The sequence below is a fragment of the Aythya marila genome, assembly GCF_965140915.1.
Source record: "Aythya marila genome assembly, contig: HAP1_HAP1_SCAFFOLD_101, whole genome shotgun sequence".
NCBI lineage: Eukaryota > Metazoa > Chordata > Aves > Anseriformes > Anatidae > Aythya > Aythya marila.
Genome location: NW_028137603.1, coordinates 1 through 18008, shown reverse-complemented (window position 1 = coordinate 18008; position 18008 = coordinate 1). Strand labels below are relative to the sequence as shown.

Here is an 18008-nt window from a genome sequence, read left to right as displayed (position 1 = left end):
CACGAGCCCGGCGGCGGCGGCGGCGACCCCCAGGATCCATCCTGCGGCACACATTTTGGGGTCATTTCGGGCGTTTTTGGGGTCTCCACCCCCGGGGACCCCCCCTTGGACCCCCCCCCAATACCTGGGGGTCGCCGCCGCGCCCCCGGGGCCTCCATCAGCTGCGGCGCCGTTTTGGGGTGATTTCCTTCTTTTTTGGGGGTTTCGATCCCCTCCGTCCTCGCGTTCTCGTTTTGGGGTGAAATCCAAGGGAATGCTAAAAAAAAAAAAATTGGGGGGTTGCAGGGGGTGAAAGAGGGTTTGGGGCGAAACGGTGAGGAAAAGGGGGTTTGGGGAAAAAAAGGTGATTTTTGTTAAAAAATGTAGGGAATTTATTGTTTCTGCCAAAATATTCTTGCAATGGATAATTGGTTTGGGGGGAATAAGGGTTTTTATGGATAAGGTAATTTTTTGGTGGGAAAAGGGGTGATTTTTGTTAAAAGTGATGGAAAGAATGGTTTTTGTAAAAAGGATTAAAAATGTTCATCAAAAAGAATGGGTTTTGCCCCAAAATCCTTGCGAAGGATAAGGGCTGGGTGGTAAAATGAGGTTTTTCCCCAAAACTGGTTTGGAAAAAGGGGATCTTTGCAGAAAAAGGGGTGTTTGGTTAAAGAAAATTGGAGGTTTCGCAACCAAAGTCGAGATTTCTCTTTGAAAAAGGGAGGTTTTGAGAAAAAAATGGGAGATTTGGGGCAAAAATGGGAAGATTTTGGACAACAAATGGGAGATTTTGCACCAAAATGCAGAGATTTTGCCCCGGAACGAGGAGATTACACTCAAAAAGGAGAAATTTGATCGAAAAAAGGGCAGGTTTCTCCAAAAATCGGGAGGTTTTGCCCCAAAAAGGGGAGATTTCACCCAAAGGGGATATTTCTCTGAAAAAGGGCAGATTTCTCTAAAAAAGAAGGGAGATTTCTGTAAAAATTGAAGATTTCTCAAAAAAATGGCAAGGATTTCTCCAAAAAAGGAAGATTTCAATAAAAATTTGGGGAGATTTCTCAAAAACCGGGGAATGTCCTTAAAAAAAAGGGGGAGGTTTCTCAAAAAAATGGGGACGTTTCTCAAAAAAAGGGGAAGGTTTTTCTAAAAAGAACGAAATTAATCCAAAAAAAGGCAATTCCTCTCCCGAAAAGCATAGATTTTATAAAAAAGGGGCTATTTCTTCCAAAAGGAGGCTGTTTTTACCAAAAAAGGGTGAAATTTCTCTAAAAAGCGAGGAAATTCTAAAAAAAAACCCGCAGAATTCAGACATTTCTCGTTAAAAAAAGAAAGAAAAAAGGGAGGGATCTCGCCCAAAAAAAGCCAAAATTCTCCCAAACCCCAAACCCATTAAGTTCCCCAAGGGTAGATTTCACCAAAAAGGCGCTGTTTTCAAGAAAAAACATATATCCATCTTTAAAAAATAGCTATTTTCCCCCGAAAACCAGAAGTTTTTCCCCAAAACCACCAATTTCACCCCAAAACTGGACCCGCTCCAGCTCCACTTCCCCCCCCCCCCTCCCCCGGGGTGAGGGTTGGGTGCCCCCTCCCCCCTCCCCCACCGGATGCCCCCCCCTTAAAAAAAAATAACGAGACCCCCCCGGCGGACCCAAAACTGCAGGAACTTACCCCAAAAACTGCCCTGAGCCCTGCGGACGTCGGCGCAGCTGCTGGCGGCGGGGAAACCACGGCCCCCCCCCGGACCCCCCCGGAAGTGGGACCCGTCCCCGCCCCCCCCCCCCCCAAATTTGGGCCCCCCCCAAAGCTCCGGATCCCCCAAAAAAGGCAAAAATCCGTAAACTGCCCCAAAATCGCCCAAATCGCCCCTTCCGGGGGGAAAGCGGGTGAGAAAGGACCCGCAGAGTGCAAGGGGGGGGAGCTGGTTTTTTGGGGGAAAAAAAAGGGGTTTTGGGGAAATTTTTTTTTTTTTTGGGGGGGTGGAGATTTGGGGATTGCTTTGTGGGGTTTGGGGTTTGGGGAAAAAACAGTTTTTTGGGGGAAAAAAAAAGAGTTTTTTTGGGGGAAAAAATGAGTTTTTGGGGGCAAAAAGGCGATTTTTGGGGAAAAAAGGAGGTTTTGGGGTCGTTCACTAAAAATAACCCCCCCCATCTGGCATGCAAAGCAGGGGGGTGAAAATAGTAAAAAAAAAAAGGGTTAAAGCCAGCCCCTAAACCGCCACTTTTCACCCCAAACAGGTGTTCCCCTCTCTGTGGCGGCGGGAGGGGGCATTTTGGGGTGAAACATTGCTATTTTGGGGCAAAACGTTGCTATTTTGGGCCTGCGGGGCGAGTGATGTGGCTTTTGGGGCAAGAGACGATGCTTTTTTGGGGTTAAAAAGAAGGTTTTTGGGGGTGCTGCTGCCCGGGGGGGGGAGGATGCTGCATCCCACGCCGAGGGGGGGGGGTGTTAAAAATGGGGGGGGAAGGGGAAAAAAAAAAAAGCCACAAAAATGCCGATTTTTCCAGGAAATGGCGTCTTTGGCCTCGAATGCTCCTGCGAAACCGTTGGGGGGCCTTTTTTTGGGGCAGGATTTGCTCATTTGGAGCCCAAAAAGGTCCCGGAATGAGGCGGCGAGCGGGGTTTGGGGCGCCGGCTGGGAAATCCCGTCGGGTTTTGGAATGAATTTGGGGAGATTTCGGGGGGTTTCGGTGAACTTTCCCCCCCCAGGGAAAACGCGCAGCAATAAACAACCCCCAAATCCTCATTTTTTTGGTCAATTTAAACAGCGGGGAAATGGCATTTCTGCCAACGCCGCCGCGCGCCCCTTCCTGGGCACCCTTGGGTGCTTTTATTTTTGGGGTGAATAATGCCCGAATTGGTCCCGGGGAGGCGGAAAATGCGGTTTGGGGCTTTGTTTATTGATTGCAAAAACTTTGTTGTCGGCGCTCGGCGGTGCGGTGGCTCCACCTGGAGGCCGCGCTCCTGGAAAAGGGGGTTTTCTCCTCAAAAAAACAAACAAAAAAAGGATGCAACCCAAATTTTGCAAGGATGCAAGACGAAATTTGCAAGGATGCAAGACAAAATTTGCAAGGATGCAGCACGAAATTTGCAAGGATGCAACCCAAATTTTGCAAGGTTGCAACACGAAATTTGCAAGGATGCAACCCCAATTTTGCAAGGATGCAACCCAAATTTTGCAAGGATGCAGCACGAAATTTGCAAGGATGAATGATAGATTTGCAAGGATGTAACTTGGATCTGCAAGGATGCAATGCTAATTTGCAAGGATGCAACCCAAATTTTGCAAGGATGCAACATGAAATTTGCAAGGATGCAAGTCGGATTTTGCAAGGACACATCATGAATTTGCAAGGATGCACGATAGATTTGCAAGGATGCGACGTGGGTTTGCAGGGACACGATGTGGATGCGATGCAAGTTTGCAAGGATTTTGCAAGAAAGCGATGCAGAATTGCAAGGACGCATCGCGATTTTGCAAGAATGCAAGAAGAAATTTGCAAGGATGCAACGTAGATTTGCAAGGATGCAAGATGAATTTTGCAAGGATGCATGTTAAATTTGCAAGGATGCAACGTGGATCTGCAAGAAAGCAATGAAAGCTTGCACAGATGCAACACGAATCTTGCAAGGATGCAACGTAGATTTGCAAGGATGCAGTGTAGGTTTGCAGCGATGCAGCATGGGTTTGCAAAGATGCAGTGTGAATTTTCAAGGGTGCCACGTGGATTTGCAAGGGTGCAACATGGATTTACAGGGCTGCAACGTGAATTTCCAAGGTTGCAATGCAAGTTTGCAGTGATTTGCAAGGATGCAGCGTGAATTTGCGACGACGCAGGGCGGATCTGCAGGGATCCGGGGTGGATTTGCAAAGACCCAGGCTGGGTTTGCAAGGAAACCACGTGGATTTGCAAGGATGCAACCTGGATTTGCAGCGGGCAACGTGAATTCAAGGCTTCGAGGCGTGCAGGGATCTGCGAGGATCCGCTGCAGATTCACGAGGACCCAGTGGTGATTTCCAAAGAAGCGAGGCGGATCTGCAAGGGCGGGAGGCGACTTTGCAAGGATCCAGAGCAGATTTGCAGGGGATCTGCAAGCAAAAAGGAGCCCCCGGGAATTTGGGGGGATCCGGTACAGAGCTGCAGGGATCCAGGGTGCAGTGGGAAGGATCCGGTGTGGATCTGCAAGGATGCAATGCGGATTTGCAAGAATCCAATGCAGATTTGCAAGGGTGCAACATGGATCTGCAAGGATGCAATATCTGCAAGGATGCAAGGCGGGTTTGCAAGCATCCAACGTGGATTTGCAAGAATCCAAAGCAGATCTGCACCAGCGCAATGCAGATCTGCAAGGATGCAAGGCGGATTTGCAAGGATTCAACGTGGATTTGCAAGGATGCAATGCAGATTTGCAAGGTTGTAACGTGGCTCTGCAAGGATCCGATGCAGATTTGCAAGGATGCAACATGCATCTTCCAGGATGCGATATCTGCAAGGATGCAAGGTGGATTTGCAAGCATCCAATGCAGATTTGCAAGCATCCAATGCTGATTTGCAAAGATGCAAGGTGGATTTGCAAGGATGCAACAAGGATTTGCAAGGATGCAATGCAGATTTGCAAGCATCCAATGCTGATTTGCAAGGATGCAACATGGATTTGCAAGGATGCAGTGCAGATCTGCAAGAATCCCATGCAGATTTGCAAAAATGCAACGTGGATTTGCAATAATCCCATGCAGATTTGCAATAATCCCATGCAGATTTGCAATAATCCCATGCAGATTTGCAGTAATCCCATGCAGATTTGCAAGGTTTTAGCGGGGATTTGCAACCCCCCCCCTGCAAAAAACCCCCTGCAACGTCCCAAAGCAGCTTTGCAAGGATGCAACGGGGACCTGCAAGGACCTGCAAGGACCTGCCAGGATCTGCCAGGACCCAAGGCCGCCCCCCCCCCGCCCCCACGCTGCCCCCTCCCCAGGGCCCCCCCAGGGCCCCCCCCAGCCCCCCCTTTTTCCCAGGGGGGCCCCGTCCCCCAGCGCCGTTTCCGGAGCTTTCGGGGCCCATTCGCGGCCTCAAGTTTCCGGCGGGGGCGGCGGCGGTTTTTGGGGGGGTTTCCTCCCCCCCCCCGGGGCTGTTCCGAAAGAAATTGGGGGAAAAAAAGCAAGAAAAGGGTCCCCGGGGGGTGTCCCCATCAGGAGGGGTGGCCTCCCCCCATTGCACCCCCCTGTAGGGCAGCTGGGAGGCTGTGGAGGGGTTTGGGTTGAAAAAAGTGGATTTTGGGAAAAACGAGGCCAAAAATTGGCACCCGGGGGGTGGAAATTAAGGGAAAAAAGCGTGGAAATGGGCAATTTTGGGGGAAAAAAGTGGTGATAATCCTGGGGTTGCTGCTGAGGTGAACCCAAGGCTTTGCTGCTGGCAGAGCGAAAATCTCCGGAATTTGCCCCAAAATTCCCAGCTGGGTGTCCCCTTCTGGGGTTTTTTGGGGTGAATTGAGGCGCTTTTAGGGCTGAGAGTGCTGGGAGGCAGCCGGGTGTCCGGTGTCACCCCAGGGAGGGGACAGTGGCCAGGAATAGCCGGGGCCACGTGGCCCCGAAATGTCCCCGGGGTGCCCTTGGGAGAGGCCTGGTGAGCACTGGGAGGGCACTGGGGGGATACTGGGAGCACTGGGAGGGCACTGGGGGGAACTGGGAGGACTGGGGGACGAGGCTGGTAACGGGGTCTCTCGTTACAGCAGCGCCTCATTAGGGCGGCCGGGGCCATGGGGCAGAGCCAGGGGGCGGAAAAGGCCCTGGAGCCCAGCGGTACTGGGGATACTGGGAGCACTGGGAGCACTGGGAGCACTGGGGGCACTGGGGAGACTGGGGGGGAATGGGGACATGGGGACATTGAGGACATGGGGACGTTGGGGTACTGGGAATACTGGGGGGACTGGGGGAACTGGGGGAGCTGGGGATACTGGGGGAACTGGGGGAACTGGGGATACTGGGGGTACTGGGAGCATGGGGAGGCTGGGGTTACTGGGAATACTGGGAGCACTGGAGATACTGGGGACATGGGGAGGTGGAGATATGGGGATACTGGGGAGACTGGGGGTACTGGGGATACTGGGGACAAGGGTATATGGGGACCTGGGGGTACTGGGGGTACTGGGAGTATTGGGGGTACTGGGGATACTGGGAGTACTGGGGATACTGGTGGTACTGGGAGTACTGGGGGTACTGGGTTACTGGGAATACCGGGAGCACTGGGGATACTGGGAACATGGGGATATGGGGACATGGGGATACTGGGGGTACTGGGGATACGGGGAGCACTGCAGGAACTGGCCATACTGGGGCTACTGGGAGTTACTGGGCGTACTGGGAATACGGCGATCCGGGACACGGGGACACGGGGGGGGCTCCGGGGGCCTTGGGGACACCGGGCCCGTGCCCCCTGTCCCCCCCCAGTGCCCCCAGTGCCCCCAGTGCCCCCCCCGGAGGAGGCGTCCCCGCTGGAGCGGGGGCTGCACGCCGTGGTGGGCACCTTCTACCAGTACGCGGGGGCGCCGGGGGGGGGCGGCGAGCCCAGCCTGGACCCCCGCGCCTTCCAGGGGCTGCTGCGCCGCGAGCTGGGCCACCAGCTGAGCGTGAGTGGCCACCTGGGGGGGGGCACGGGACCCCCGGAAAGGCCCCAAAAAGGCCCCGAAAAGGCCTCAAAAAGGCCTGAAAAGGCCCCCAAAAGGCCCCAGAAAGGCCTGAAAAGGCCCCCAAAAGGCCCCAAATAGGCCCCGAAAAGGCCCCGAATAGGCCCCGAAAAGGCCCAAAAAGGCCCCAAAAAGGCCCCGAAAAGGCCCCAAAAAGGCCTGAAAAGGCCCCAAAAGGCCTCAAAAAGGCCCCAAATAGGCCCCGAAAAGGCCCAAAAAGGCCCCAAAAGGCCCAAAAAGGCCCCGAAAAGGCCTCAAAAAGGCCCCAAGAAGGCCTGAAAAGGCCCCGAAAAGGCCCCAAAAGGCCTGAAAAGGCCCCAAAAGGCCCCCAAAAGGCCCGAAAAGGCCCCAAATAGGCCCTGGGCACGGGGACACAGGGGGCCCCCCCAAAGTGTCCCCATGGCCACAAGGGACCCCCCCGAGTGTCCCCGTGTCCCCAACCCCGTGTCCTCATGACCCCACAAGTGTCCCCATGTCCCCAACCCCATGTCCCCATATTCCCATGTCCCATTCCCAAGTGTCCCCATGTCCCCAGGGTGCCCCCCGAAGTGTCTCCATGTCCCCAACCCCATGTCCCATGTCCCCATGACCCCACATCCCCATGTCCCCATGTCCCACACCACCCCCCAAATGTCCCCACGTCCCCAACCCCACATATCCCCATGTCCCCACATGCCCCCACGTGTCCCCACGTCCCCCCAAGTGTCCCCGTGTCCCCAACCCCATGACCCCATGTCCCCATGTCCCATTCCCATTGTCCCCATGTCCCCACGTCCCCCCAAGTGTCCCCATGTCCCCAACCCCATATCCTCATGGCTCTCTGAGTGACCCCATGACCCCAGCAACCCCCCCAGATGTCCCAATGTCCCCCCATGTCCCCCCCCCTGCAGGACACGGGGCAACCCGAGGCAGTGGCCGCCATCTTCGCGCTGCTGGACGCCAACGGGGACCGGCGCATCTCCTTCGCCGAGTACTGGCAGCTGGTGGCCTGGCTGTGCCACGTCCTGCGGCACCGCCACTATGGCGCCGCCGCCCCCACGGGGCCCCCCCTGCCCCCCGACGGCGACCCCGCTGCTGGGGGGCTCGGGGACGAGCAATAAAGAGACCCCCGAGGGGCGCGTGCAGCGAGCACGGCGCGTGGGGGTTCATGGAGAAGTTACGGGGTCATTGGAGTTGGCCAAGGTTGGGTTGGACGCGGCTTTGGGTGTGGGGGGTGATGAAATTTGGGGACGTCCCGTCATTGGAGATGGTCAAAGTTGGGTTGGGTGGGGTTTGGGGTGTGGGAGATGATGAAATTGGGGACATCCCATCATTGGAGATGGTCAAAGTTGGGTTGGACGGGGTTTAGGGTGTGGGAGAAGAAGAAATTGGGGATCTTCCATCACTGGAGATCACCAAAGTTGGGTTGGGTGGGGTTTTGTGTCTTGGAGAAGACAAAATTGGGGCTGTTCCATCATTGGAGTTGACCAAAGTTGGGTTGGGTGGGGTTTTAGGTGCTGGAGAAGAAGAAATTGGAGATCTTCCATCACTGGAGATGGCCAAGGTTGGGTTGGGTGGGGTTTTGGGTGTGGAAGAAGACAAAATTGGGGACGTCCCGTCATTGGAGATCACCAAAGTTGGGTTGGGTGGGGTTTTGGGTCTTGGAGAAGACAAAATTGGGGACGTCCCGTCATCGAAGATGGCCAAGGTTGGGTTGGATGAAGCTTTGGGTGCTGGAGAAGATGAAATTGGGGATGTCCCATCACTGGAGATGCTCAAAGTTGGGTTGGGTGGGGTTTTGGGTGCTGGAGAAGACAAAATTGGGGATGTCCCATCATTGGAGTTGACCAAGGTTGGGTTGGGTGGGGTTTGGGTGTGGGAGAAGATGAAACTGGGGCCGTCCCGTCGTTGGAGGTGGCCAAATTTCCCCCGTTTTCGCCCCACCATCCCCATTCCCCCGTTTTTTCCCCCATTCCCCCGTTTTTCCCCCCATTCCCCTGTTTTCTCCTCATTCTCCCCATTTTCTCCCCATTCCCCGTTTTGGCTTAATTCTCCCAGTTCTGAACCCTGTGGGGCTGGACCCTATGGGGCAGGACCCTATGGGACAGGACCCTATGGGACAGGACCCTATAGGGCAGAACCCTACAGGGCAGGACCCTATAGGGCAGTGTCCCCATGGATCAAGACCCTATAGGACAGGACTCTATGGGGCAGGACCCTATGGGACAGGACCCTTTAGGGCAGTGTCCCCATGGAACAAGACCCTATAGGACAGGACCCTATGGGGCAGGACCCTATGGAGCAGGACCCTATAGGGCAGGACCTTATAGGGCAGGACCCTATAGGGCAGAACGCTTTGTGGCATCCCCCCACGTGCCCCCCAAGCTCCCCCCAAGCTCCGATCTCTCTGCACTCCCCCCTCTTGGGGGTCTCTTTATTGCTCGCCCCCGAGCCCCCCAGCAGCGGGGTCGCCGTCGGGGGGCAGGGGGGGCCCCGTGGGGGCAGCGGCGCCGTAGTGGCGGTGCCGCAGGACGTGGCACAGCCAGGCCACCAGCTGCCAGTACTCGGCGAAGGAGATGCGCCGGTCCCCGTTGGCGTCCAGCAGCGCGAAGATGGCGGCCACTGCCTCGGGTTGCCCCGTGTCCTGCGGGGTGGGGGACGTGGGGGGACATTGGGACATGTGGGGGGACGTGGCGGGGTCGCTGGGGTCATGGGGTCACTCAGAGGGCCATGAGGATATGGGGTTGGGGACATGGGGACACTTTGGGGGGCGGTGTGGGACATGGGGACATGGGGATGTGGGGTCATGGGGACATGGGACATGGGGTTGGGGACACGGGGACACTTGGGGGGACGTGGGGACATGGGGACACATGGGAATGGGACATGGGGACATGGAGTCATGGGGTTGGGGACACGGGGACACTTGGGGGGACGTGGGGACATGGGGATTTGTGGGGCTGGGGACGTGGGGACACTTGGGGGGCACCCTGGGGACATGGGGACATGTGGGAGTGGGACACGGGGACATGGGGTCATGGGGACGTGTGGGGCTGGGGCCATGGGGACACTTGTGGGGTCATGAGGACACGGGGTTGGGGACATGGGGACACTTGGGGGGGTCCCTGGGACCATGGGGACACTTTGGGGGGGCCCCCGTGTCCCCATGTCCCCGTGCCCAGGGCCTATTTGGGGCCTTTTCGGGGCCTATTTGGGGCCTTTTCAGGCCTTTTTGGGGCCTTTTGGGGCCTTTTGGGGCCTTTTGGGGCCTTTGGGGGCCTTTTCGGGCCTTTTCGGGACCTATTTGGGGCCTTTTCGGGCCTTTTTGGGGCCTTTTGGGGCCTTTTCGGGCCTCTTCGGGCCTTTTTGGGGCTATTTGGGTGCCTTTTGGGGCCTTTTCAGGCCTTTTCGGGGCCTTTTCGGGGCCTATTTGGGGCCTTTTTGGGCCTTTTGGGGCCTATTCGGGGCCTTTTGGGGGCCTATTTGGGGCCTTTTCGGGCCTTTTGGGGGCCTTTTTGGGGCCTTTCCGGGGGTCCCGTGCCCCCCCCCAGGTGGCCACTCACGCTCAGCTGGTGGCCCAGCTCGCGGCGCAGCAGCCCCTGGAAGGCGCGGGGGTCCAGGCTGGGCTCGCCGCCCCCCCCCGGCGCCCCCGCGTACTGGTAGAAGGTGCCCACCACGGCGTGCAGCCCCCGCTCCAGCGGGGACGCCTCCTCCGGGGGGGGCACTGGGGGCACTGGGGGCACTGGGGGGGGACAGGGGGCACGGGCCCGGTGTCCCCAAGGCCCCCGGAGCCCCCCCCGTGTCCCCGTGTTCCGGATCGCCACGATCCCAGTACGCCCAGTAACTCCCAGTAGCCCCAGTACGGCCAGTACCCGCAGTGCTCCCAGTATTCCCAGTGCTCCCAGTGCTCCCAGTATCCGCAGTGCTCCCAGTACCCCGGTATCCCCACGTCTCCATGTCCCCATGGCCTCAGTGTCCCCAGTATCCCCAGTACCCCCAGTATCCCCAGTATCCCCAGTACTCCCAGTATCCCCATTACCCCAAGTATCCCCAGTACCACCAGTATCCCCAGTTCTCCCAGTATCCCCAGTATCCCCAGTACCACCAGTACCCCCAGTACCCCCAGTACTCCCAGTATCCCCAGTATCCCCAGTACCCCCAGTACTCCCAGTATCTACAGTACCCCCAGTATCCCCATGTCCCCATTGTCCCCCCGTCCCCATTAATTTTGGAGCCCCCCCCCTTCCCCTTCCCCCCCCCAACCCCCCCATCCTTGTCCCCGCTGTCCCCCCACCCCCATTGTCCCCTCCCAGTCCCTCCCAGTCCCTCCCAGTGCCTCCCAGTCCCTCCCAGTCCCTCCCAGTCCCCAACCCACCGATGGGGGCCGGGGGGGGTGCAGCCGCCTGCCTCTGCCCCATGGCCCCCGCAGCGCCGAGATCCTGCAACGAGACCCCCAGCACCCAAACTGGGCCCAGTATGCACCCCATACTGGACCCAGTATGCACCCCAGACTGGTCCCGGCACCCCGCCCAGCCTGAACTGCTCCCATCCTCCCCCAAACTGGTCCCAGTTCTCTCCAAACTGGTTCCAGCATCCCCCAAACTGGTCCCAGCCCCCCTAGGCCCCCCCATACTGGTCCCAGTTCCCCCCCAAACTGCTCCCAGACCCCCCAGTCCCTCCCATACTGGTTCCATCACCCCCCAAACTGGTCCCAGTTCCCCCCCAGACTGCTCCCAGCCCCCCCAGTCCCTCCCATACTGGTTCCATCACCCCCCAAACTGATCCCAGCCCCCCCTACCCCACTCCCATCCCCCTCGGGCCCCCCCATACTGGTCCCAGTTCCCCCCCAAACTGCTCCCAGCCCCCCCCTACCCCACTCCCATCCCCCTTAGGCCCCCCCATACTGGTCCCAGTTCCCTCCCATACTGGTCCCAGTTCCTTCCCAGTACCGGGGGGGTCCCCACCTGCCCAGCCGGGTGCTGCAGCCGCCTGCTTCGAGCCCGGGCGCCGCCCTGGCCTGGCCCCCCCCCGACCCCCCCAGGGTGCTGGCAGCAGCCGCCCATCCAGATCTCCAGAACTGGGGGGGGGGGGATGGGATAATTGGGTGCTCTGGAGCTGCAGAAGGGGGGGGGGGAGGGCAGGGAATGGGATAAAACTGGGCCGAAAAGGGTGCTGAGGGGGTACAGCGGGGTGTCGGGGGGGTAAAATTAAAATTAAATTAATTTTTTTTCCCCTCAAAGGGGTTAAAAACTCATTTTTTTGCCCCCTCAGAATGAACTCCTAATAAATAAATATATATTTTTTGCCTGATTCTTCTTTAATTGTCATGAAATTGAGGGTGCGGGGAACTTTTGGGGTGCTGGGTTCCGAATCCCGGAGCCTCCCAGAAATTAACGGGGATTTTTTGGGGGTTTGACCCAAATCTAGCTTCTGGGTGGGAAAAAAACCCTGCAGGGACACCAATTTTATCACTTTTTGCTAATTAAGAGCTGATGAAGGTCTGGGAATTGGTGCTTTTGGGGTGGCGATGGTGAGACCTGGAGTTGTCCGAGTTTTTTGCCCTTTTTTTCCCCCGTTTTTACAGGAAAATGGGGTCAAGGGGGATTTAAAGGTGAGATTTTGGGGAGTGGAGAAATTGGACGGGGTCTAGGGGAGGACTGGGAGCACTGGGATGCGGAGGTCTCATACTGGAGGGACTGGGACATGGGCAGCAACCGGTGGTGGGGATACTGGGAGGACTGGGATCTGGGGACTGGGATCTGGGCTGTTTCCTCCCTCCCCCCCCTCTCCACCTGATGAGGTTGAGAGCTCCACAAAGACCAAATTAGCGCAATTATCTTAACGAGGCATTGTCCAGATGCCTCTCCAGTATCCCCTGAGGGCCAGAGGAAGGTTCTGGATGAGTCTCGTCCTGGTCCTGAGCTCGCTGCGAGGATCTGGTGATGGGGAGAAGCCTCTTTTACCTTGCTGGGGGAACTGGGATCCACAGCCAGTTACTGGGAGGAACTGGGAGATGGAAAAGTGCTCCTGGAGGGACTGGGATCCTGTGGGAATCCCTGTGGCAGGGTTTTTTTTGCTGAAAACCCCTTTTTCAGCCCCCAAAATAAGTATTTAGTTAAAACATGTGTCTGTTTGTCCCCTGGGATGATTCCTTGGAGCCAGGAGAGCTTTTAGGATCCCTTCCATTTTAAATTATTCCACGATAATTAGTCCTCCAGAGTAATGAATTGCCTGAGGGCTGAGGAAATTTTCAAGGACGCCGAGGGCGTTATTTAAACGTCTCCTGAATCTTCACGGGCGGCTGGTACAGACCCTAAAAGCAGTTTTTTTGCCTCCTTTTCCCTATTTACAGGGAAATGGAATCAAGAGGAAGCTTCAGGGGCTCCTCCCCCCTCCCCTCGGCCAGGCGGTTTGGGGTCGGACCTGGTTGAGAACCGCGGCCCCGCGGCCCCGTACATTGAAGGGGCGTGGTCGGACCTGATTGAAGCCCGCGCCGCGGTTGACTCGGCCACGTCCGGCCCTGCCCTATATAAGGGGGGCGTCGGCGGCGCCCTCAGTGGGAGAGTGGCAGCGTTAGTGGTTGTTGTCAGGGTATCTACTGCTGCAGTTTTTGTTCACTAAAAACCCTTTTTTTCCCCAAAAATAAGCTTTTAGTTAAAGCCTTTGTCTATTTGTCCCCTCGCATAAAGAGAAGTCGCTGAGGTCCTTTCCAGATCTTGCGGTAGAGATTGGAACCAGGTGATGTTTAAGACCCTTTCCAGTCTAAGATATTCTACAGTAATTAGCCCCCCAGTCTAATTCTTTGAGTGCTTCCGAGCTGAACAGGACTTAAATGATGTGGAGGGCGTTATCCAAAAGTCCCTTGAATACTTGCAGGGACACGATGTGGCTCGTAAGAATGTTTTTTGCCCCCTTTTTTCCTCTTTTTTTACTGGAAAATGGGATTAAGGAGGAGTTCCAGGTGAGGTTGGGGAGTAGAGATAAGGTCACTGGGGAGATTGGCGTCTAGAGGAGTGCTCAGAGCACTGGGACCCTGCGGGGCTCCCCCTGGTCCCGACCAGGCGGATTGGGGTCGGACCTGGTTGAGAACCGCGGCCGCACGGCCCCGTGCATTGAAGGGGCGTGGTCGGACCTGATTGAAGCCCGCGCCGCGGTTGACTCGGCCACGTCCGACCATGCCCTATATAAGGGGGGCGGTGGCGGCGCCCTCAGTGGGAAAGCGTTAGGGTGAGGGATGGTTGTTCTCGCAGTAGCTACTCCTGTGGGTTTTTGTTCACTAAAACACCCCTTTTCCCCCCCCCAAAATAGGCTTTTAGCTAAAGACATTGTTTTTGTCTCCTCACATAAAAAGAAGTCGTTGAGGCCCCTTCCAGATCTTGCGGTAGAGATTGGAACCAGGTGATCTTTAAGGCCTTTTCCAGTCTAAGATATTCTACAGTAATTAGCCCCCCAGTCTAATTCCTTGAGTGCTTCCGAACTGAACAGGACTTGAATGATGTGGAGAGCGTTATCCAAAAGTCCCTTGAATACTTGCAGGGACACGATGTGGATCCTAAGAATGTTTTTTGCCCCTTTTTTTCCTCTTTTTTACTGGAAAAGGGGATTAAGGAGGAGTTCCAGGTGTAGAGATAAGGTCACTGGGGAGATTGGAGTCTAGGGGAGGGCTGAGGGCGCTGGGACCCTGCGGGGCTCCCCCTGGTCCCGACCAGGCGGTTTGGGGTCGGACCTGGTTGAGAACCGCGGCCACACGGCCCCGTGCGTTGCAGGGGCGTGGTCGGACCTGATTGAAGCCCGCGCCGCGGTTGACTCGGCCGCGTCCGGCCCTGCCCTATATAAGGGGGGCGGCCGCGGTGGCGCCCCCAGACGCGGAGCGGCCGCCGTCGGGGCTTGGGGTGTGGGGGCGGCTCCATCCCTTGGGCGGTTTTTATTGTCCGAAATTTGTTTTTTCTTCCCCCAAATCCATCCCTAACGACAAGCGCGTGCGCGTTTACCTTCCTTTTTAACTTAAAATTCAGTATTTCGCGTCTAGGGGACCTTCTGGTCCCACCTGCTCCGCTGCTTGAGCCCTTGAGAGTAGAGAAACGTTGGCTTTTATTTATTATTAATTAATTAATTAATTAAACTTTAAAATATTTTTTAATTATTCTTTATATTTTTCAATGTTTCTTAAATATTTTAAAAATATTTTTTATGTTTTCAAATATCTTTTATGTTTTCAAATATTTTTTATACTTTCATTTTATTTTTATTTTTTATATTATTTGTTATTTTATTCGTTGATTTGTTATTTTACCGTTTTATTTTTTATTGCCTTCCAAAACATTTCAAAGCTTTTGATGGGAGCCTGGGATCCAGAAGGGGACTACTGGGGGGACTGGGATCCAGAGGGGGCTACTGGGGGGACTGGGATCCAGAGGGGGGCTACTGGGAGAACTGGGATTTGCTGCTGGAACTTCATTTCCCCCCCCCCATCCCATATTAACCCCCTAAACACCGCAGCTTGCTCAAAACTCCTTTATTTACACTTAAAAAACCCACCTTAATAAAAAAACAAAACAAAAAAAAAAGGGATGGGGAGTTGCGGGGCTGCCTTTTTGTCACCCCCCTGAGGATGGGGGGGGGACACACATTTTGGGGGGGGGGGGGGGCTTTAGGCGCTGTGTTTCTGCCGCTTCCAGAAGCGTTTGACGTCGGGGTGGCCCCCGGGGGTCACCACCATCAGGCGGCGCCCGGGGTTCTCGAAAATCAGCACCCCCAGAGCCCGCGCGTGGTCCCGCAGCACCTCGAAGTCCACCTGCGACAGGAACTGGTTGTACAGCACCCCTGGGGGGCAAAAAAAAAAAGGGGGGGGGGGACACGGAGGGCACAAAGGGGGGTTAGTGAGGATGCTTCTGTTTGGGGGTGTCCCCAGGGGGTGCCACCAAGCCTTTTGGGGACACCCCATCCTTTAGGGACACCCCCTCAGGGAAGCCACCACCCCTTAGGGACACCCCCGTTTTGGGGACACCCCCCCAGAGGAAGCCACCCCACTTTGGGAATGCCCCCCAATTTTGGGGACACCCCCCCAGGGAAAGCCACCCACCCTTGGGGACACCCCCTCCTTTAGGGGACACCCCCCAGGGAAGCCACCCCCCCCCTTTTGGGGACACCCCCTCCAAGGAAGCCACCATCCTTTGGGGACACCCCCACTTTTGGGGACACCCCCCAGGGAAGCCACCACCCCTTAGGGACACCCCCGTTTTGGGGACACCCCCGTTTTGGGGTGCCACCACCCCTTGGGAACCCCCCCCTTTTGGGGACACCCCCCCAAGGAAGCCACCATCCTTTTGGGGACACCCCCCCTTTGGGGACACCCCCCAGTGACAGCCACTTGCCCCCCCCCTCCCCATGACCCTTCTTAATTATTGGGGTTCCTGGGGGGGCACCCCAAAAATGCACCTGGGGGGGGCAGAAGGGACCCCCTGGGGGGGGGTTGGGGACCCCCCAAAGACGTTGGGGACCCCCCTGAGGGCACTGGGGACACCCCAGGGATGTTGGGGACGCCCTGGGGGGGTCGGAGACCCCTTGGGGGGGGGAGTTGGGGACCCCCTGGGGATTTTGGGGACCCCCCAGGATTTTGGGGACCCCCCCTCACCCTCGGAGAAGCGCAGGCGGTCCCGCTCCAGCTCCCAGAGGCGGATCTGGTCGGTGATGGTGGGGGGCAGCACGGGGGTCTTGGGGGGGGGGGACACAGGGACAATGTGGGGTCGGGGTCCCCAAAACCAGGGGACCCCCCCCTTTTTTTGTGTCCCCCCCCCCCCCCCCCACTCACCTGCTTGGCCATGATGGGGTGCGCCCGGGTGCGGAGGAAGTGGATGATCTGGGGGGGGGGGGGGGTAAATTGAGGGGGGGTCCCGGTACCCCCAGGGGCACCCCAAAGCCCCCCCCCCCCCCCACATCCTATGGGGGAACCCCAAAGCTTCACAGAGCTCCCCAGGGACCCCCCAGGGACCCCAATAATCCCCCAGGACCCCCCAGGACCCCCCAAATCCCCCCCAGGACCCCCCAAACCCCCCTAAAACGCCCCCCCGGACCCCCCCACCCCACCTGGTCGGCTGTGGTCCCGTTGCCAATGGCCATTTACACCCCAATACCCCCCTGAAACCCCCCCAGGACCCCCTAAATCCCCCCCAGGACACCCCAAACCCCCCCAAAACGCCCCCCAGGACCCCCCCACCCCACCTGGTCGGCCGTGATCCCGTTGCCAAAGGCCATTTGCACCCCAATACCCCCCAAATACCCCCCCATAACCCCCTGGGACAGTCCTATACCCCCCTGAGACCCCTCAATCCCCCCCAGGACCCCCCAAACCCCCCAAAACACCCCCCAGGACCCCCCCACCCCACCTGGTCGGCCGTGATCCCATTGCCAAAGGCCATTTGCACCCCAATACCCCCAAATACCCCCACCCATAACCCCCTGGGACAGTCCTATACCCCCCTGAGACCCCTCAAATCCCCTCCAGGACCCCTGAAACCCCCCCAAAACGCCCCCCAGGACCCCCCACCCCACCTGGTCGGCCGTGATCCCATTGCCAAAGGCCATTTACACCCAATACCCCCAAATACCCCCCTGAAACCCCCCTAAGACCCCCAAAACCCCTCTGGGACTTCTCAAATCCCCCCCAGGACCCCTGAAACCCCCCCAAAACGCCCCCCAGGACCCCCCACCCCACCTGGTCGGCTGTGATCCCATTGCAAAGGACCATTTGCACCCCAATAACCCCCCCAATACCCCCCTGAACCTCCCCAATACCCCCATATACCCCCCTGAGACCCCCCAAATCCCCCCCAGGACCCCCCAAACCCCCCAAAACGCCCCCAGGACCCCCCCACCTCACCTGGTCGGCCGTGATCCCATTGCCAATGGCCATTTGCACCCCAATACCCCCCAAATACCCCCCTGAAACCCCCAATACCCCAATGGGACCCCCAAATCCCCCTCAGGACACCCCAAATCCCCCCCAGGACCCCTGAACCCCCCCCAAAACGCCCCCCAGGACCCCCCACCCCACCTGGTTGGCCGTGATCCCATTGCCGATGGCCATTTGCACCCCAATACCCCCCTGAAACCTCCCCAGGACCCCCCAAATCCCCCCCAGGACCCCTCAAATCCCCCCCAGGACCCCTGAAACCCCCCAAAACGCCCCCCAGGACCCCCCCACCCCACTGGTCGGCCCGTGATCCATTGCCAAAGGCCATTTGCACCCCAATACCCCCCAAATACCACCCCTGAACCTCCCCAATACCCCCATATACCCCCCTGAGACCCCCCAAATCCCCTCCAGGACCCCCAAACCCCCCCAAAACACCCCCCAGGACCCCCCCACC

General features: G+C 57.4%; 2 protein-coding genes across 2 annotated transcripts; one reads left to right on the top strand and one right to left on the bottom strand.

Annotated features, from left to right (window-relative positions):
• Positions 1 to 5547: 5547 nt before the first annotated feature.
• On the top strand, positions 5548 to 7791 carry LOC309890696 (protein S100-A16-like). Its single transcript, XM_082785123.1, has 4 exons — positions 5548 to 5600; positions 5707 to 5776; positions 6425 to 6603; positions 7551 to 7791. The coding sequence occupies exons 2-4, from the start codon at positions 5734 to 5736 to the stop codon at positions 7758 to 7760; spliced, it is 432 nt and encodes a 143-aa protein (XP_082641249.1). The 5' UTR covers positions 5548 to 5600; positions 5707 to 5733; the 3' UTR covers positions 7761 to 7791.
• Positions 7792 to 15019: 7228 nt separating this feature from the next.
• Positions 15020 to 16893, bottom strand: GTF2H4 (general transcription factor IIH subunit 4; the record flags this gene model as incomplete). The annotated part of the gene is made up of 4 exons (XM_082785124.1): positions 15020 to 15462; positions 16274 to 16352; positions 16451 to 16498; positions 16861 to 16893. The coding sequence occupies 4 exons, from the start codon at positions 16891 to 16893 to the stop codon at positions 15290 to 15292; spliced, it is 333 nt and encodes a 110-aa protein (XP_082641250.1). The 3' UTR covers positions 15020 to 15289.
• Between the last annotated feature and the right edge of the window lie 1115 nt (positions 16894 to 18008).